The sequence below is a fragment of the Ranitomeya imitator genome, chromosome 3 (assembly GCF_032444005.1).
Source record: "Ranitomeya imitator isolate aRanImi1 chromosome 3, aRanImi1.pri, whole genome shotgun sequence".
Taxonomy (NCBI): Eukaryota; Metazoa; Chordata; class Amphibia; order Anura; family Dendrobatidae; genus Ranitomeya; species Ranitomeya imitator.
Window position 1 is genome coordinate 126,724,589 of NC_091284.1, and position 18,620 is coordinate 126,743,208.

General features: G+C 44.1%; 1 protein-coding gene across 2 annotated transcripts in view; it reads left to right on the top strand.

The window, feature by feature from the left end:
- BUD23 (BUD23 rRNA methyltransferase and ribosome maturation factor) overlaps window positions 1–18,620 on the top strand; it is a 30,077-nt gene that overhangs the window by 4,386 nt on the left and 7,071 nt on the right. For both annotated transcript variants that reach the window (XM_069761401.1, XM_069761402.1), the window contains exons 7-11: window positions 13,544–13,594; window positions 13,697–13,782; window positions 13,860–13,905; window positions 15,496–15,557; window positions 18,442–18,531. In XM_069761401.1, coding sequence (XP_069617502.1) covers window positions 13,544–13,594; window positions 13,697–13,782; window positions 13,860–13,905; window positions 15,496–15,557; window positions 18,442–18,531 — 335 coding nt within the window. The remainder of the gene's footprint in view (window positions 1–13,543; window positions 13,595–13,696; window positions 13,783–13,859; window positions 13,906–15,495; window positions 15,558–18,441; window positions 18,532–18,620) is intronic.

Below are 18,620 nucleotides of genomic sequence, written 5' to 3' on the forward strand. Positions count from 1 at the left end.
CCAGGAGCGGTCACGGACCGCCCCCGGCACATTAACCCCCGGCACACCGTGGTCAAAGATGATCGCGATGTGCCGGCGGTACAGGGAAGCACCGCGCAGGGAGGGGGCTCCCTGCGGGCTTCCCTGAGCCCCCCGCAGCAACGCGATGTGATCGCGTTGCTGCGAGGGTCTCACCTCCCTCCCTGCTCCCTCCAGCCCCGGATCCAAGATGGCCGCGGATCCGGGTCCTGCAGGGAGGGAGGTGGCTTCACAGAGCCTGCTCAGAGCAGGCACTGTGAAGGCTGCAGCGCTGCATGTCAGATCAGTGATCTGACAGAGTGCTGTGCAAACTGTCAGATCACTGATCTGTGATGTCCCCCCCTGGGACAAAGTAAAAAAAAAAAATTTCAAATGTGTAAAAAAAAAATAAAAAAAAATATTCCAAAATAATGAAAAAAAAAAATAAAAATATTATTCCCATAAATACATTTCTTTATCTAAATAAAAAAAAAAAAAACAATAAAAGTACACATATTTAGTATCGCCGCGTCCGTAACTGCCCGACCTATAAAACTGGCCCGCTAGTTAACCCCTTCAGTAAACACCGTAAGAAAAAAAAAAAAAAAACGAGGCAAAAAACAACGCTTTATTATCATACCGCCGAACAAAAAGTGGAATAACACGCGATCAAAAAGACAGATATAACTAACCATGGTACCGCTGAAAACGTCATCTTGTCCCGCAAAAAACGAGCCGCCATACAGCATCATCAGCAAAAAAATAAAAAAGTTATAGTCCTGAGAATAAAGCGATGCAAAAATAATTATTTTTTCTATAAAATAGTTTTTATCGTATAAAAGCGCCAAAACATAAAAAAATGATATAAATGAGGTGTCGCTGTAATCGTACTGACCCGAAGAATAAAACTGCTTCATCAATTTTACCAAACGCGGAACGGTATAAACGCCTCCCCCAAAAGAAATTCATGAATAGCTGATTTTTGGTCATTCTGCCTCACAAAAATCGGAATAAAAAGCGATCAAAAAATGTCACGTGCCCGAAAATGTTACCAATAAAAACATCAACTCGTCCCGCAAAAAACAAGACCTCACATGACTCTGTGGACCAAAATATAGAAAAATTATAGCTCTCAAAATGTGGTAACGCAAAAAATATTTTTTGCAATAAAAAGCGTCTTTCAGTGTGTGACGGCTGCCAATCATAAAAATCCGCTAAAAAACCCGCTATAAAAGTAAATCAAACCCCCCTTCATCACCCCCTTAGTTAGGGAAAAATTAAAAAAATGTATTTATTTCCATTTTCCCATTAGGGCTAGGGTTAGAGTTAGGACTAGGGTTAGGGCTAGGGTTAGGGTTAGGGTTAGGGCTAGGGCTAGGGCTAGGGTTAGGGTTAGGGCTAGGGTTAGGGCTAGGGTTAGGGCTAGGGCTACAGTTTGGGTTGGGGCTAAAGTTACAGTTAGGGTTTAGATTACATTTACGGTTGGGAATAGGGTTGGGATTAGGGTTAGGGGTGTGTCAGGGTTAGAGGTGTGGTTAGGGTTACTGTTGGGATTAGGGTTAGGGATGTGTTTGGATTAGGGTTTCAGTTATAATTGGGGGGTTTCCACTGTTTAGGCACATCAGGGGCTCTCCAAACGCGACATGGCGTCCGATCTCAATTCCAGCCAATTCTGCGTTGAAAAAGTAAAACAGTGCTTCTTCCCTTCCGAGCTCTCCCGTGTGCCCAAACAGGGGTTTACCCCAACATATGGGGTATCAGCGTACTCAGGACAAATAGGACAACAACTTTTGGGGTCCAATTTCTCCTGCTACCCTTGGGAAAATACAAAACTCGGGGCTAAAACATATTTTTTGTGGGAAAAAAAAAGATTTTTTATTTTTACGGCTCTGCGTTATAAACTGTAGTGAAACACTTGGGGGTTCAAAGTTCTCACAACACATCTAGATTAGTTCCCTGGGGGGTCTAGTTTCCAATATGGGGTCACTTGTGGGGGGTTTCTACTGTTTAGGTACATTAGGGGTTCTGCAAACGCAATGTGACGTCTGCAGACCATTCCATCTAAGTCTGCATTCCAAATGGCGCTCCTTCCCTTCCGAGCTCTGCCATGCGCTCAAACGTTGGTTTCCCCCAACATACGGGGTATCAGCGTACTCAGGACAAATTGGACAACAAATTGTGGGGTCGAATTTCTCCTGTTACCCTCGGAAAAATACAAAACTGGGGGCTAAAAAATAATTTTTGTGGGAAAAAATTTTTGTTTTATTTTTACGGCTCTCCATTATAAACTTCTGTGAAGCCCTTGGTGGGTCAAAGCGCTCAGCACACATCTAGATAAGTTCCTAAGGGGGTCTACTTTCCAAAATGGTGTCACTTGTGGGGGGTTTCTACTGTTTAGGTACATTAGGGGCTCTGCAAACGCAATGTGACACCTGCAGACCATTCCATCTAAGTCTGCATTCAAATGGCTCTCCTTCCCTTCTGAGCCCTCCCATGTGCCCAAACAGTGGTTCCCCCCACATATGGTGTATCATCGCACTCAGGACAAATTGGGCAACAAATTTTGGGGTCCAATTTCTCCTGTTACCCTCAGGAAAATACAAAACTGGGGGCTAAAAAAATAATTTTTGTGGGAAAAAAATTTTGTTTTATTTTTACGGCTCTGCATTATAAACTTCTGTGAAGCACTTGGTGGGTCAAAGTGCTCACCACACCTCTAGATAAGTTCCTTAGGGGGTCTACTTTCCAAAATGGTGTCATTTGTGGGGGGTTTCAATGTTTAGGCACATCAGTGGCTCTTCAAACGCAACATGGCGTCCCATCTCAATTCCTGTCAATTTTGCTTTGAAAAGTCAAACGGCGCTCCTTCCCTTCCGAGCTCTCCCATCCACCCAAACAGTGGTTTACCCCCACATATGGGGTATCAGCGTACTCAGGACAAATTGTACAACAACTTTTGGGGTCCAATTTCTTCTCTTACCCTTGGGAAAATAAAAAATTGGGGGCGAAAAGATAATTTTTGTGAAAAAATTATTTTTTATTTTTACGGTTCTACATTATAAACTTCTGTGAAGCACTTGTTGGGTCAAAGTGCTCACCACACCTCTAGATAAGTTCCTTAGGGGGTCTACTTTCCAAAATGGTGTCACTTGTGGGGGGTTTCAATGTTTAGCCACATCAGGGGCTCTCCAAACGAAACATGGCGTCCCATCTCAATTCCAGTCAATTTTGCATTGAAAAGTCAAATGGCACTCCTTCGCTTCCGAGCTCTGCCATGCGCCCAAACAGTGGTTTACCCCCACATGTGGGGTATTGGCATACTCAGGACAAATTGTACAACAATGTTTGGGGTCCATTTTCTCCTGTTACCCTTGGTAAAATAAAACAAATTGGAGCTGAATTAAATTTTTTGTGAAAAAAAGTTAAATGTTCATTTTTATTTAAACATTCAAAAAATTCCTGTGAAGCACCAGAAGGGTTAATAAACTTCTTGAATATGGTTTTGAGCACCTTGAGGGGTGCAGTTTTTAGAATGGTGTCACACTTGGGTATTTTCTATCATATAGACCCCTCAAAATGACTTCAAATGAGATGTGGTCCCTAAAATAAAATGGTGTTGTAGAAATGAGAAATTGCTGGTCAACTTTTAACCCTTATAACTCCCTAACAAAAAAAAATTTTGGTTCCAAAATTGTGCTGATGTAAAGTAGACATGTGGGAAATGTTACTTATTAAGTATTTTGTGTGACATATCTCTGTGATTTAATTGCATAAAAATTCAAAGTTGGAAAATTGCGAAATTTTCATAATTTTCGCCAAATTTCCGTTTTTTTCACAAATAAACGCAGGTACTATCAAATAATTTTTACCATTGTCATGAAGTACAATATGTCACGAGAAAACAATGTCAGAATCACCAGGATCCATTGAAGCGTTCCAGAGTTATAACCTCATAAAGGGACAGTGGTCAGAATTGTAAAAATTGGCCCGGTCATTAACGTGCAAACCACCCTTGGGGGTAAAGGGGTTAAAAACATTTTTCTTGGGGGCGTGGCTATGTAGTGGAAGAAGAAGGACGCACTTAGTGGGAGCTCCGCACATCCTGAACCCATCCTGCCATTAGTACCTTGCCACCGCAGGCGGTACCGACGGAGACCGGGATCCTATGATCGTGGGAGCCTTGTGGACCCTCTAGGCGGCAGCTGCGGTGATCTGAGGTGCCGGGAGCTGCGAGGGCTGAGGCGGCCAGGAGACTGCACGTGTGGCGGCGGCCATCTTTAGGGCGCGCGCTCCGAGACACAGAGCGCGGCGCCAGCCTCTGTGGGAGCCGGACTTACTCCTCCCTGGAGCCGGAGATAACCGGACAACAGCGGTGAGGGCCGCGCTGGTGTGCAGTAACTGTGGGGCTTGGGGGGGACGGCGGTGCCTGTGGGGAGCGGCGGCCATTAATATAGCGCGCACCCTGGCAGTAGGGGAAGCAGCGCTCCTTATTACACCTGCGGTGCTGCTGGAAAGGAGAGTGCATATCTGAGAACATAAAGGGGTGGTGTAGTGTGTGTGCCCTGAGAAATTGGGCCCTGCACCCCCCCTATCAGACAGATACTTTAAATACCAGCACCACAATACTAGGAGGATTAACCCCTCTCCCTGCAGTTCCCCCCCCTCTCCCCCCGTGGAGGTGAAGATTACCAGAACTGCTTCTATAAACCCCATTATCTGCCAAATCAGTGGCCTCTTTGGAGCACAGTCCAGTGCCTCATTATACGGAACCTGGAACCAGGGCTCTGTTTATCCATAACTACAATTGTGACTATTTGTGGGGCCCTTTTAACTGTCTACCATGCAGCACTCTAAGGGAGCAGGAGCTGCTGATAGGCTAAAGAAATATGCCAGGGACGATCCCCCTGATAACGTGCGCTCTCTCAGAAATAACTCTGCACCGTCCCAACGCAAGGGCCGTCCTTCTGATAGTAATGAAGAGGGAGACCAAGATGAACTGACTCTTAAACAGGCATCTGAGCAGCTAATGCAGGCTATTACCCTCACTAGATCATCTCTCACGGAAAAAATAGAGGATGTGCACACAGAGGTGGGTCGTTTGCGACACGACATGCAAGCTATGAGAGGGCGTATTTCGGAAATTGAAACCAGAGTGTCTCATATAGAAGATACCATCATTCCCATGGAGGCTAAAATAACAAAAGCTGCTGGCTCCGTAAACGCTTGGAAGCAAAAGGCAGATGATTTGGAAAACAGACTACGTCGCAACAATATTCGGATTATTGGTCTCCCAGAGCGCTCGGAGGGTCAGCAACCCGAACAATTCCTGGAAGAATGGCTTAAGACCTCCCTGGGGGATGGATTCTCCTCGACATTTTCGGTGGAAAGGGCCCATAGAGTCCCAACGAGACCTCTTCCCCCTGGAACTCCACCTCGACCTTTCCTGGCACGCCTCCTCAACTGCAGAGATAGAGATACTACTCTTCGCCTGGCGCGACAGAAGGGCCCCATCAGATTTAATAATGCTACTATATCAATTTTTCCGGACTTCTCCATGGAACTCCAAAAGCAGCGAGCACGATTCATAGATATCAAGAAACAACTCAGGGATAAGAATATCATCTACTCCATGCTGTATCCAGCTCGGCTCCGCATTGTCCATGAGGGCTCCACCTTGTTCTTTACAGATCCAGCAGAGGCGGCAGAATGGCTGCGGTCGCACGGGGCGTCTAATGTGAAAGACTCCTAATCTAAGTTCTTTATCTAATGGCAATATACGTAGAGCTCTTCGAATGGGTGCGAAAGGTGGCGACAATACCGGACACTGAATTCAGTGAGGTTATCCCCTTCTTTATTTGACTGTAGGAGTATGGGAACATGCTCCTCTACTGTTCCAGTTTTGTTTGGTTTGGTTTCATATACCAAGTTTGGATGTTTAATATGTACGGTTGCCGCCAATATTAACTTTTTGCTCTGTGTGATGTCTCTGGGCTACGCCCAAATAACATACTATACAATTATTTTCTCTTTTATATATATATATATATGGGGTCTGAAATTGTATGCATGACCTGGAACATACGGGGTATTAAGACTCCTAAGAAGAAAGTTAAGGTATTCTCGCAGATCAAAATACATCATCCCCATGTTGTGGCATTAGTGGAGACACATCTGACTAGGGACACGGTTCGATGTATGCAAAGGCCGTGGGTGCAATGGTCTCTCCATGCATTTCATACCAGTTATTCAAGAGGGGTCTCTCTGTTGATACACAAGGAGGTTAAATGGGAGGCCAGAGAAGCACGGCGGGATCCTGAAGGCCGTTTTGTCTTTGTGCATGCATTTCTTAATTCACGTGAATATGTGATATTGTGTATTTATAACCCTCCCCCCGCTAACATGTCGGTTCTCCGTATGGCATTGGGCTTCTCCCTGAAGTACCCGGATGCTGGTGTTGTTTGTATGGGTGACTTTAATCTGGTCATGGATCACTCCATGGACAGATTGAGATTGGATGACACAGTGTCCGGGGAGTCTGGGTCTCAGTCCCCTTCCCAACTGGCATTGTTTATGGATGGCAGCGGTTGGCTCGATTTGTGGAGAATGAGTCACCCAGGGGTTAAGGGGTATACTTGCCACTCATCTACTAAGCGAACTTTATCTCGTATAGACTATATATTTGGATCTAGTGGCTTGGCATTATGGGTGGATAATGTTGAACATGGCAATAGGGGGATTTCAGATCACAGTCCGATAACTCTTAAACTTAAATATGGGCAGCCCAATAACAATAGATCCTGGAAATTAAATCCCTTCTGGTTGAAATTAATAGATTCTAGTGATAGGACGATTGAACAGTTAGATTGTTTTATTTTAACACACCCAGAACCCCAGAATCTTGGTTTATTTTGGGATGCCCTAAAGGCATATTTGAGGGGGTGCTTATCCTCTACAATTTCCTATATTAAAAGGGTGACGGCGAGGGAGGATGATGAGATGGAGCAGCGATTAAAAGATTCGGAGGCCACATATATAGCAAATCAGACCAGCAGTAACAGGGCTGAATGGCTTACTTCTCAGAGGATGTATACTCAACATTTAGACGTTAAATCGAAACGCAAACTATTTTTTACCCGCCAGTCCTACTTTGAACTAGGGAACCAGGCCAGCACACTCTTGGCTTTCTTAGTGCGCCAACATAACACCGCTAATACAATATTGCAGATCCGCGCACTCGATGGCTCATTAGTTTCATCCACTGATGACATACTTCAATGTTTTCATGATTATTATAAATCATTATATAAATCCAGTAGCGGTTTTGGTGTTGGTGACTGTCTAGATTACTTATCAGATATAACATTCCCCACACTGAGCCCATCCCAACAAGCCTTCATGGAGGCCGAGTTTACTTTGGAGGAAGTGGAACACGCTATAGCGGACATGGCTACTGGGAAGGCCCCGGGACCAGATGGGTTTCCCATTGAGCTATACAGGAAATACCGGGATAAGTTTGCACCACTTCTATTGAAGGTACTTAGGGGAATATGGGAAGGAGAGTCTGTGCCTGAAACGTTCTATGATGCCAACATTATTGTGCTCAAGAAGGAGGGGAGGGATCCTCTGGATTGTGGATCATACCGACCAATTTCTTTGGTGAACGTAGATTATAAAATCTTTACTAAAATTCTGGCTACCAGACTGAACACAATTATATTAGATCTTATACATCCGGACCAAACTGGCTTCATGCCTGGGAAAAGTACTTCCATCAATATTAGGCGTGTTCAGTCGGTCATCCAATATAGCTCTCTAGAGACAGATAATAGATGGGCACTGGCTTCACTGGATGCAGCTAAAGCTTTTGATTCCCTTGAGTGGTCCTTCCTCTCTGCATGTTTGCGAAGGTACGGTTTTGGGGATAAGTTTCTGAGAGGGATAGGTACAATATATGCGAAGCCTAGAGCACGTATGGTTGTGAACGGCCTGATGTCTGAGTCTTTTTTGTTACATAGGGGAACTCGCCAGGGGTGCCCTCTCTCTCCTGCTCTATTTGCCTTGGCGATTGAAGCTGTGGCAATACGAATGAGGTCTTCCATCGGCATTAGGGGGATACATATAGCGGATCGGGTTGATATTATTGGCCTCTATGCAGATGATATGGTAGTGTTTATGGATCAAACAGAGGATACGTTACCAAAAGTAATAGCGATTATAGACAAATTTAGCAAATTCTCCGGTCTTTATATAAACTGGGATAAGTCTGCCCTGATGCCTCTCTCTCATACCCCAATGCCGCGTCTCGAAACTCTCTCGCCGTTGCCCATAGTCTCCAACTTCAAGTATCTGGGAATCTATATGTCTCAACATAGTCAATTTGATTTACAATTTAATATCTACCCATTATTGGATCTGGTTAAATCCAAATTTGCTACTTGGGATAAACTCCCGCTCTCCGTGGCTGGTCGTATTAATCTGATCAAAATGATACTGCTCCCCAAGTTAAGTTACTGCTTCCAACACAGTGCTGTCCCAATACCTAAATCCCTCTTTGCGACTCTAAATTCCCTAACAACATCTTTCATATGGGGGAAGACTAGGCCTAAACTTAGATTATCTGCTCTGCAGAGACCGAAACAGGGGGGCGGGGCGGCCTTGCCAGACTTTTACCTATATTATCTTGCCGGGCAGGCAAAAATTATAAATAAATGGATGCCCAATAACTTTCTTCCTAATTCTGAGAACCATCTGCTCCACTCCGCCCAAATCGAATGTCCATTGGGGGTTTCTGGAGCTGGAGAGGGTTGGTGTCCCTCGTCTGTTGCCTATGCTCCGGTTGGCACGATCAATATGGAGACAAATTAAAAAAATAACTAAATTTGTTGATATAGCAACGGAAATGCCATTGTGGAATAACAGTTATTTTCCGGGACTATTGGGCCACCCATCCACGGAATTTTGGGTATCGTATGGTGTTCTCTCAGTAGGTCATATACATAACCAGGGGATTTTCATTTCCTTTGAACAATTACAAAATTCTCACAATATCCCGAGGTCTCAATTTTTCCGCTATTTACAATTAAGGTCAGCTTTTCAATCACACATGCGGAATATGGGTACAGGTCGAGCTATTTCATCTCTACCTTTAATAGGAATTCTTAATTCGCAAGGTCCTCAAGGACTTATTTCCTCTTTATATACCTATTTGTTATGTACAGGAGGGGGGTCTATTATAGACTCTATTAAGGGGAAATGGGAGGGGCTTCTTCCAGATACACTAGGGGAAGAATGGGAAGATATTTTGGAATCTTCAACTAGGGTTTCCCCATCGATTAATAATAAAATGATTCAATTATACATTATATACCAATCCTATTTGACCCCGATCCGCCTTTTTAAGATGGGTCGTCTCCAGTCATCAGATTCTCTAAGATGTCATTCCAGTGATGCGGACTTTATTCATATGATTTGGAGATGTCCTGTTATTTTTCATTACTGGAAAGAGGTGACAACATTGTTGACATCCTTGTTATCGATTCCTGTCCCGCTTGAACCATTGACCTGTCTATTTGGGGTGTGGGATGCGGAAGCCTGGGACCACTACACTGGGATACTTCTGCGTGAGACACTATTTATGGCGCGAAAGGTACTGGCGCTACGATGGATCGGTGGTCCTTGCCCATCTCTTAGAGCTTGGGTTGATCTAGTAAACTCAATTATTCCGTATGAGCGGACATTATATCAGAATAGAGGGTGTCCAGATAAATTTGAGAAAATATGGGGCAGATGGAACTCCTCCCATCACACTCTATAATTTAATAATAATAATTTAGAATACATGTGAGAAGTGGGGTTCGTGGTTTTGGGGACATTGCTTACAGAGTGAAATTTATACGAAATTTTATTTTGGCGGCGTTTTCTTTCTTTCTTTCTCTTTTAGTAGTTAGTTTAGTTAAGGTTATACAACAAGATACCAGTGATCGACATACACCATTTGTTACCCTTGTAATACTCTAGAAATGATAATGTAATGAGAGTAATTGCATTTCATGATATAATGGAAAATGATGGATACAAGTGCAAATGTGTGTATTGTATGATTTATTTTGCAACTAATAAACGAATTTAAAAAAAAAAAAACATTTTTCTTAAACTTTATTGAAAATTAAACACTATAAAATGCATGGAATTTCAGCAGAGAGATGCAGTGGAGGACCACTTGCTATATTTCTCTAAAAATACAAATTTTAAATAGATATAATCGCTGCTTCATAAATATTTGCATAGTGGAAAAAGTGCTGTCTTATTTATTTAAGCTAGTTGCATAAATGATAATCAAATAGCAATAAGATAACTTACATATTTTGCAGACTGATGTGGTGTGTGGTCCTGGTGTCTCGACGTACGTTTCACCCTTTTTGCTTCATCAGGGGGTGTATGGAAAGGAGCAAACAGGTGGGTATATATAGGGAACTAGATGGTGGCCCGATTCTAACGCATCGGGTATTATAGAATATGCATGTCCACATAGTATATTGCACAGCTCACGTAGTATATTGCCCAGCCACGGTTGTATATTGCACAGCGACGTAGTATACAGCACAGACATGTAGTATATTGCCCAGCCACGCAGTATATTGCCCAGCCACGCAGTATATTGCCCAGCCACGTATGTAACAGGTTAAAAAATAAAAAAGAAACATATACTCACCATCTGAGGGCCCCTTGTAGTCCTGGCGCCTGTGTGCGGTGCACGCGGCAGCTTCCAGTCCCAGGGTTGGTATGAGCGCAGGACCTGTGATGACGTTGCGGTCACATGACCGTGACGTCATGGAAGGTCCTTCTCGCATAGCATCTTTGGAACCGGAACCTGCCGCTTGCACTGCCGAGGACAGCGCGACCTCGGAGGGTGAGAATAACCTTTTTTTTATTATTACTATTTTTAACATTAGATCGTTTTACTATTGATGCTGCATATGCAGCATCAATAGTAAAAAGTTGGTCACACAGGGTTAATAGCTGCGTAACCGGAGTGCGTTACACCGCGCTCCAGTAACGCTGGCATTAACCATGTGTGAGGGCTGATTGGATGACTGGAGGGGAGTATGGAGCGGGCACTGACTGCGGGGAGGAAAGAGCTGCCATATTGCCGCCGGATTGTGGCCGTCGCTGATTGGTCGTGGCAATGGTCGTGGGCGTTTTGCCACGACCAATCAGCGACTTGGATTCCATGACAGACAGAAGGACAGAAAGACGGAAGTGACCCTTAGACAGTTATATAGTAGATGTGTATCTTAAGCTGGTGGTCCTCCATTGCATCTCTCTGTTGAAATTACTTGCATTTTATATTGTTTAATTTTCAATTAAATTTAAGAAACATTTTTTAAAGACTACATACACCTCTATTCTTTTTTTTTTTTAATTTGGGTGGTATTCATAGCTCATGTATGTTTTCAATAATTATTTGCATATTCTCAATATGTTATTAGTCATATATTTTGTGTATCAGGGCCAGGTCTGTGGATAGGGTTTTCAGCTTTCTCCTGTCCCCGCTGCTGTATCTGGGAATCTTTCCTTCTTTTTTTATTTGAAGTTTCGTGCCAGCGTTGTCCTAGCCACGGGCGGCACATTTGTTCATATGAAGCTCTTGGAAGTCACCAGGAAAATGGCTCCTGCGCATGCTTAGATTGCTCAGTGCCACCGGCGCCATTTTACTCTAGTCCACCATTAGTCACCATTTCCTGACATCGTCTCCTCCCTGTGTGTAATGGCCTGATCTAATGCCCTGCATTGCAAAGTATTAGATCAGCTGTCAGGGCAAGAAAGGCTGATGTCCCTTGGAGGGACATGGTAAAAAAAATAAATGAACAAAATTTAAGTGGTAATGTAATTATTTTTTTTCTTTACCACCCAATTTTATAAGGTTCTTTGACACACCCGTGGTGTCATTATAATCACTGCACCCCTAGATGATTTCACTGAGAGGTGTAGTTTGCAAAATGGAGTCTCTTATGAGTTCTGCTGTTCTGGCTCTTCAGGGGCGCTGCCAATGTGACATGGCACCAGCAAACCATAAAAGCAAAATCTGCGCTATAACGGGCACTCCTTCCCGTCTGAGCTTTGCACTGTGCCTCAAAAGTAGTTTTTGACCACATATGGGGTATTGGCGTACACGGGAGAAATTGCGCAACAAATTGTACCATTTTCCCCGATTACCATTGTGAAAATGAAAACTTTGGGGCTAAAGCAACATTTTTGTGGGAAAATGTAACATTTCAAAATTTTCTTAAAATCTCTGATATTTTTGCAAAAAATATCGACCAAATTTACCTTTACCATAAAGAGCAACAAGTCACAAAAGAACAGTCTCGGAATCAGTGGGATCCGTTGAAGCATTCCAGAGTTATTACTACATAAAGTCACACTGGTCAAAATTTGATAATTTTTGGTGAAAACAGGCTGTGGGGTGAAGGTTAAGGCTGTGTGCACACGATGCAGATTTGGTGCAGAATTTTCTGCATAAAATCTGCACTAAATCTGCATCTCCTGGCAGAATCCGCAGGTGCGTTTTTTATGCGTTTTTTATGCGTTTTTTGTGCAGATTTTACCAATGGATTTCTATTATGGGGGGGTGCAGAAACGCTGCAGAACTGCACAAAAGAAGTGACATGCACTTCTTTGAAATCTGCAGCGTTTCTGCGCAGATTTTTCTGCACCATGTGCACAGCTTTTTTTTTTCACATTGATTTACATTGTACTGTAAATCACAGTGCAGATCTGCAGCAGTTCTGCACTAAATCTGCATCGTGTGCACATACCCTAAAGGGTTAAATATTGGGCATTTCAGCCCAGCTTTGCCCGAGAAGCACTCCATTGGTATTAAGTAACCCCCCCCAAAATCTGCTCAACCTCCTATCAGATTGTACCTATTCTCAATTGTTTCAATCTGCTTTGACTGTTATATACCAACCAAAGAATACAGCACCCTCTGTATGCGCTAAGACACTATGTGTGAAATTTCAACTTCTCCTCTCCTGGGCCAAACGCCCAATGTGGGTAAGATCTTGCACTAATTTGATGGGACAACTACCTCCAAATGTATGCTCCAAAACCACAGATCTGACCAGCACCTTCTATCTGACTGAAGCCAACGTGAACAGGTGCAAGCTGCTGTGACCTATCGGAGTACTGCAGCACAATTAGTTAGGATCCCATCAAAGAAAGGTGCGCCTTGTTGTGGCTAGTGGGCTCACACAAATCATCTGTTTTGTGCTCTGTACCCTCATTTTCTGCGTATACTCTCTATGGCATTAATGTGATTTACAGTTCATATATTCAGTGTTTGCACACACGTGTCCTGCTGCTGCTGCACTTTTCAATTGGGATGAAGCATCCACAATATGGGTCTGTTTAGCAGGCCAAGTTATGGACCAAAATACACCCTTTCATTGCTGTATGTGGGTAGTAACACTTTTTTGTTTTATTGTTTGAAGACGTTCTGGTCTCTATACAGACAGACTCCTAACCTGATGTTTGTTTCTTCCAGGCTCGTAGTGCTCGTGCAGTCCTCCAGCTGTATCCTGAAAATGGAGAGCAGGTACGGCCATGTATTCTTATTGTACTCTTCTATATATGTGTGGGACATTGTGTAAAGTTGCTGATTGTCTTTGCTGATTTTTTTTTATGCTGTTTTTTATAGCTAGAATTGGTAACAGCTCAGGCAATGCGAGCCGGATTTACTGGTGGCATGGTAGTGGACTATCCCAACAGTACCAAGGCTAAGAAGTAAGTTATATTTGACATATATGTTTGTTTCATCTCCTGCAATTGATATAATTAATATTAAATTATCTATTTTGTAGATTTTTCTTGTGCCTGTTTGTCGGTGTATCTGCAGTGTTGCCTAAGGTAAGCCCCTGCTGAGAGCGCTGTGATACTTATTCTTCAATATTACTCTCTGGACAACCCCCTTTTGTAAATGTAGTAGCCCCCCTTGCTAAATAATCCCTGTACGTGAGGGGCGTATCTGTTATTGGTTCACATGACATTGGCTAGGGTGCTCACGTGGCATAACGATCAGTGGCCGCTATTGGGCTGCTGCGCTCTTCCTTCTCTCTAACAAATGTCAGATAAGTGGAGGAAGTGAGAGCGCAGCAGCCGAATACTGGCCGCAGGGCAATACGTGGCTCCATAATGTCATGCGAATCCTGGCACCAAATCTTCTGCATAGATGTAGATTAGTGTGGCTCATGGTTCATTAGTTCGGAATTCTGGCATAAAACGTTTTGAATTCTTGCTTCATTTTTTTTTTTTTTTTTTTTCACAACTCGTGATTGTTCGAAAAATTTGTGACTTTTGGCATTTTTACCCAAATTTTGGCCAGCTTCACAAACCTTTTAAAAAGTGTGCTAAGCGTAGCTGCATGAGGCGGCCATCAAAGTTGTCATAATTTACGGCACAGAAAGTGGCGTAAATTAAAGCAGAAACATACTCCAGACTCAGGCTTTATTATATGTATTGCGGGGTATTCAGCAGCTGAAAAACGAGCTGGAAACTTGTTTTTTATTTTTTTCACTGTTAACTACAAAAAACATATACTGCTAATAAGATTCAACTGTATGCTTATTTATATGGATACTGTTGCCTTCTATTGTAAAAAAAAAAACCCCAAAACAAAGCAAAAGCGGATGTGTGGATAGGTTTTTCGGTGACCGAACAGAAAATCTCATGCTAGGTTCATGTAGTCGTATATTACTGAATTAAAAAAAAAAACTGTTGATTTTCTTGATCCCCCAAAAAGGATACTAAAGGTGACAATTTTTTTTTTTTGTGGTCTGCGGTAAAATAATAAATGCCTCAACTGTATAGGAAAAACCTAATGGGTACAACTCTGCCAGCAAGCACCACTAGAGGGCGATTAATGCTCAGTTTTTACAATGCACTCGCTCATACTGGCAATGTCTGTAGAGGACTGGGAGCATTTTTCATGTGTTTGGATCTGTTTCATGTCAAAATGTGATGGTGATAGGTGGAGATTCACTTAAAGTATATGCTTAGAATGTTACGAATAAAATCTAACAGTTTCTCTTGCTATGTAATCTGAGAGAAGCATGATTTCAGTGATGTGTAATTTACTAGTTGTACTTTCAATGTAATCAGTGTTTTATCAGAAGGAGATTATGACTGCAGGACTGTATCTCATGCCATGTAGTGTCCTGCTCTGTGTAACCCCAAAAGTGGTAAGGGAGGGGATATACCGGGCTCGGCATTCAGAGAACTGCTCTATCTACAGCAGAGAATACAGTGATTTTCTTGAAACTGCGCCAAGCAGACCAATAAGTGATACATCGCGGGAATCAGGCTCTCGCCCTTACATCATGCAGCCCTCTGATTATATAGCAAAACTCTGCTGACAGATTCCATATAAGTAAGAAATCTATGTCTTATCTTGGGCGATTATAACCGAAGTGAATGTTAATATTTTTCTCTTTGTCATAGGGTCTGGGAGAAGGGTCAGCAGAACAGGGATCTAGACATCAGGCATCATTCACCAATGAGAGGTAATACATGTGTGTATGTGGCACATATAGATAGACATTTTTATTTTCACTATTCTATTAACAGCTTGTACCTGTTCCCTCAGAAAAAGTCCAAGTAAAAAAGATGATTTATATGTACCGTATATACTCGAGTATAAGCCGAGATTTTCAGCCCAAAATTTTGGGCTGAAAGTGCCCCTCTCGGCTTATACTCGAGTCAAGGTGGGTGGCAGGGTCGGCGGGTGAGGGGGAGAGGGCGCTGAGGCATACTTACCTAGTCCCAGCGATCCTCGCGCTGTCCCCGCCGTCCCACGGGCTTCTGTGCTGCAGCTTCTTCCCCTCTTCAGCGGTCACCGGCACCGCTCATTAGAGATATGAATAAGCGGCTCCACCTCCCATAGGGGTGGAGCCGCCTATTCATTCCTCTAATCAGCGGTGCCGGTGACCGCTGACAGGAAGAGCTGCGGCACCGAAGACCAGGCAGAGGGACAGCGCGAGGATCGCCAGGACTAGGTAAGTATAGCATATTCACCTGTCCTCGTTCCAGCCGCCGAGCGTCGCTCCATCTTCCCGGCCGGCGCCTCCATCTTCCCGGCGTCTGCGCTCTGACTGTTCAGGCAGAGGGCGCGATGACGCATATAGTGTGCGCGGCGCCCTCTGCCTGATCAGTCAGAGCAGAGACGCCGGGAAGATGGAGGCGCCGGAACGAGACGCCGGGAGCTGCAATCAAGGGAGGTGAGTATGTGTTTTTTTTTTTTTTATTGCAGCAGCAGCAGCGGCGGCAGAGATTTATGTGGAGCATCTATGGGGCACAGTGAACGGTGCAGAGCACTGTATATGGCACATCTATGGGGCACAGTGAACGGTGCAGAGCACTGTATATGGCACATCTATGGGGCACAGTGAGCGGTGCAGAGCACCGTATATGGCACATCTATGGGGCACAGTGAACGGTGCAGGGCACCGTATATGGCACACCTATGGGGCACAGTGAACGGTGCAGAGCACCGTATATGGCACATCTATGGGGCACAGTGAACGGTGCAGAGCACTGTATATGGCACATCTATGGGGCACAGTGAACGGTGCAGAGCACCGTATATGGCACATCTATGGGGCACAGTGAACGGTGCAGAGCACTGTATATGGCACATCTATGGGGCACAGTGAACGGTGCAGGGCACCGTATATGGCACATCTATGGGGCACAGTGAACGGTGCAGAGCACCGTATATGGCACATCTATGGGGCACAGTGAACGGTGCAGAGCACCGTATATGGCACATCTATGGGGCACAGTGAACGGTGCAGAGCACTGTATATGGCACATCTATGGGGCACAGTGAACGGTGCAGGGCACCGTATATGGCACATCTATGGGGCACAGTGAACGGTGCAGAGCACCGTATATGGCACATCTATGGGGCACAGTGAACGGTGCAGAGCACTGTATATGGCACATCTATGGGGCACAGTGAACGGTGCAGGGCACCGTATATGGCACATCTATGGGGCACAGTGAACGGTGCAGAGCACCGTATATGGCACATCTATGGGGCACAGTGAACGGTGCAGAGCACTGTATATGGCACATCTATGGGGCACAGTGAACGGTGCAGGGCACCGTATATGGCACATCTATGGGGCACAGTGAACGGTGCAGAGCACCGTATATGGCACATCTATGGGGCACAGTGAACGGTGCAGAGCACCGTATATGGCACATCTATGGGGCACAATGAACGGTGCAGAGCACTATATGGGGCACAGCTATGGGGAAATAATGATCTATTTTTATTTTTGAAATTCACCGGTAAATGCTGCATTTTCTACCCTAGGCTTATACTCGAGTCAATAAGTTTTCCCAGTTTTTTGTGGCAAAATTAGGGGGGTCGGCTTATACTCGGGTCGGCTTATACTCGAGTATATACGGTAATATATTTGCTGAAAATAAATGTAGTAAAGCAATGTATTTCCTTCAAGGCAATAAAAAACACCCTTTTCCACAGCCCTAATCACATGAGGAGCCCTGTGCTATGGCAGTCAGAGGTTGCTCATCTGTTGGGAGACCACCGTGTAATGGCAGAGAGTTGGTAAATGTAGAATTATTATGGTCGCAGTGGCTGATACTTTTATATGCAAATAATGGAATACAGCAGCGCAGGCGCTAAGGTGTATGCAAACATTACGGCTTGTGGGCGCGTATGAATCGGTCAATTTATCTACTAAGTACCTCCATCTTGTAAGCATATTCTGTAGGGCAGTAATGCAGTCCAAATGGCCTACCGTCAATGGTTGCATACGCTGCTGTATTCCTTTGCACATTCTGCAGTTAGAGCAGTTTGCACCTGTTGATACATGCTTTATTCTGTTCGGAGGTGCTGGTTAGTTGTTTTTTTTTGTATTCCTTTTATATGGGCAGTGAAGTTAGTTACTTCTGTGAGGTCGGCACAACGTCATCTATAATCGCCTGTGTGTCCTTACCCTCAGTACCATGCAGCCATGTTGCAGAATTCTTCCCAATGTACAGACATGCACACGTCTATCTGTAGTGTGGCTTTATGGCAATATATTTGGCTGAGGATGCTTGAGAAGATTCCTACCCCATCATCCGTGCACGTCTTTCTGATATCATAAATGCCCCTTTCTACATCTACTATTTCCTGACTGACCTGTGAAAATGTTTGTGTCCATCATAAGTAATTACTAGGTACCAGTCATATTGATGTGTCTGCCTGTACTTGCTGATAGGGGGTCTAGTCCCCTCGCAGCCCCCAGGACAGACAAACAGCAAATGAGGTTTCTCGTCGTGCCTGCTCCCAGGTGCCGGCACGTTTTCCTTCCTCTTACACTTATACGTTAATATAAAACTTTCCTAAATCAAAATCCACTTTATATAACGCAGGATGCGATTTAAAAATGTCCGAGGGAAATCGGTGAAGAAAAGCAGAGATTGGATACTGGAGAAAAAGGAACGGCGTAGACGACAGGGAAAGTAAGTGTGTGGGTGAATGTGCCCTGATCCATCGGTAATCAAGGAACTGGGCAAAACCAATTTCTGGAAGATGTTAGACCCACAACCTG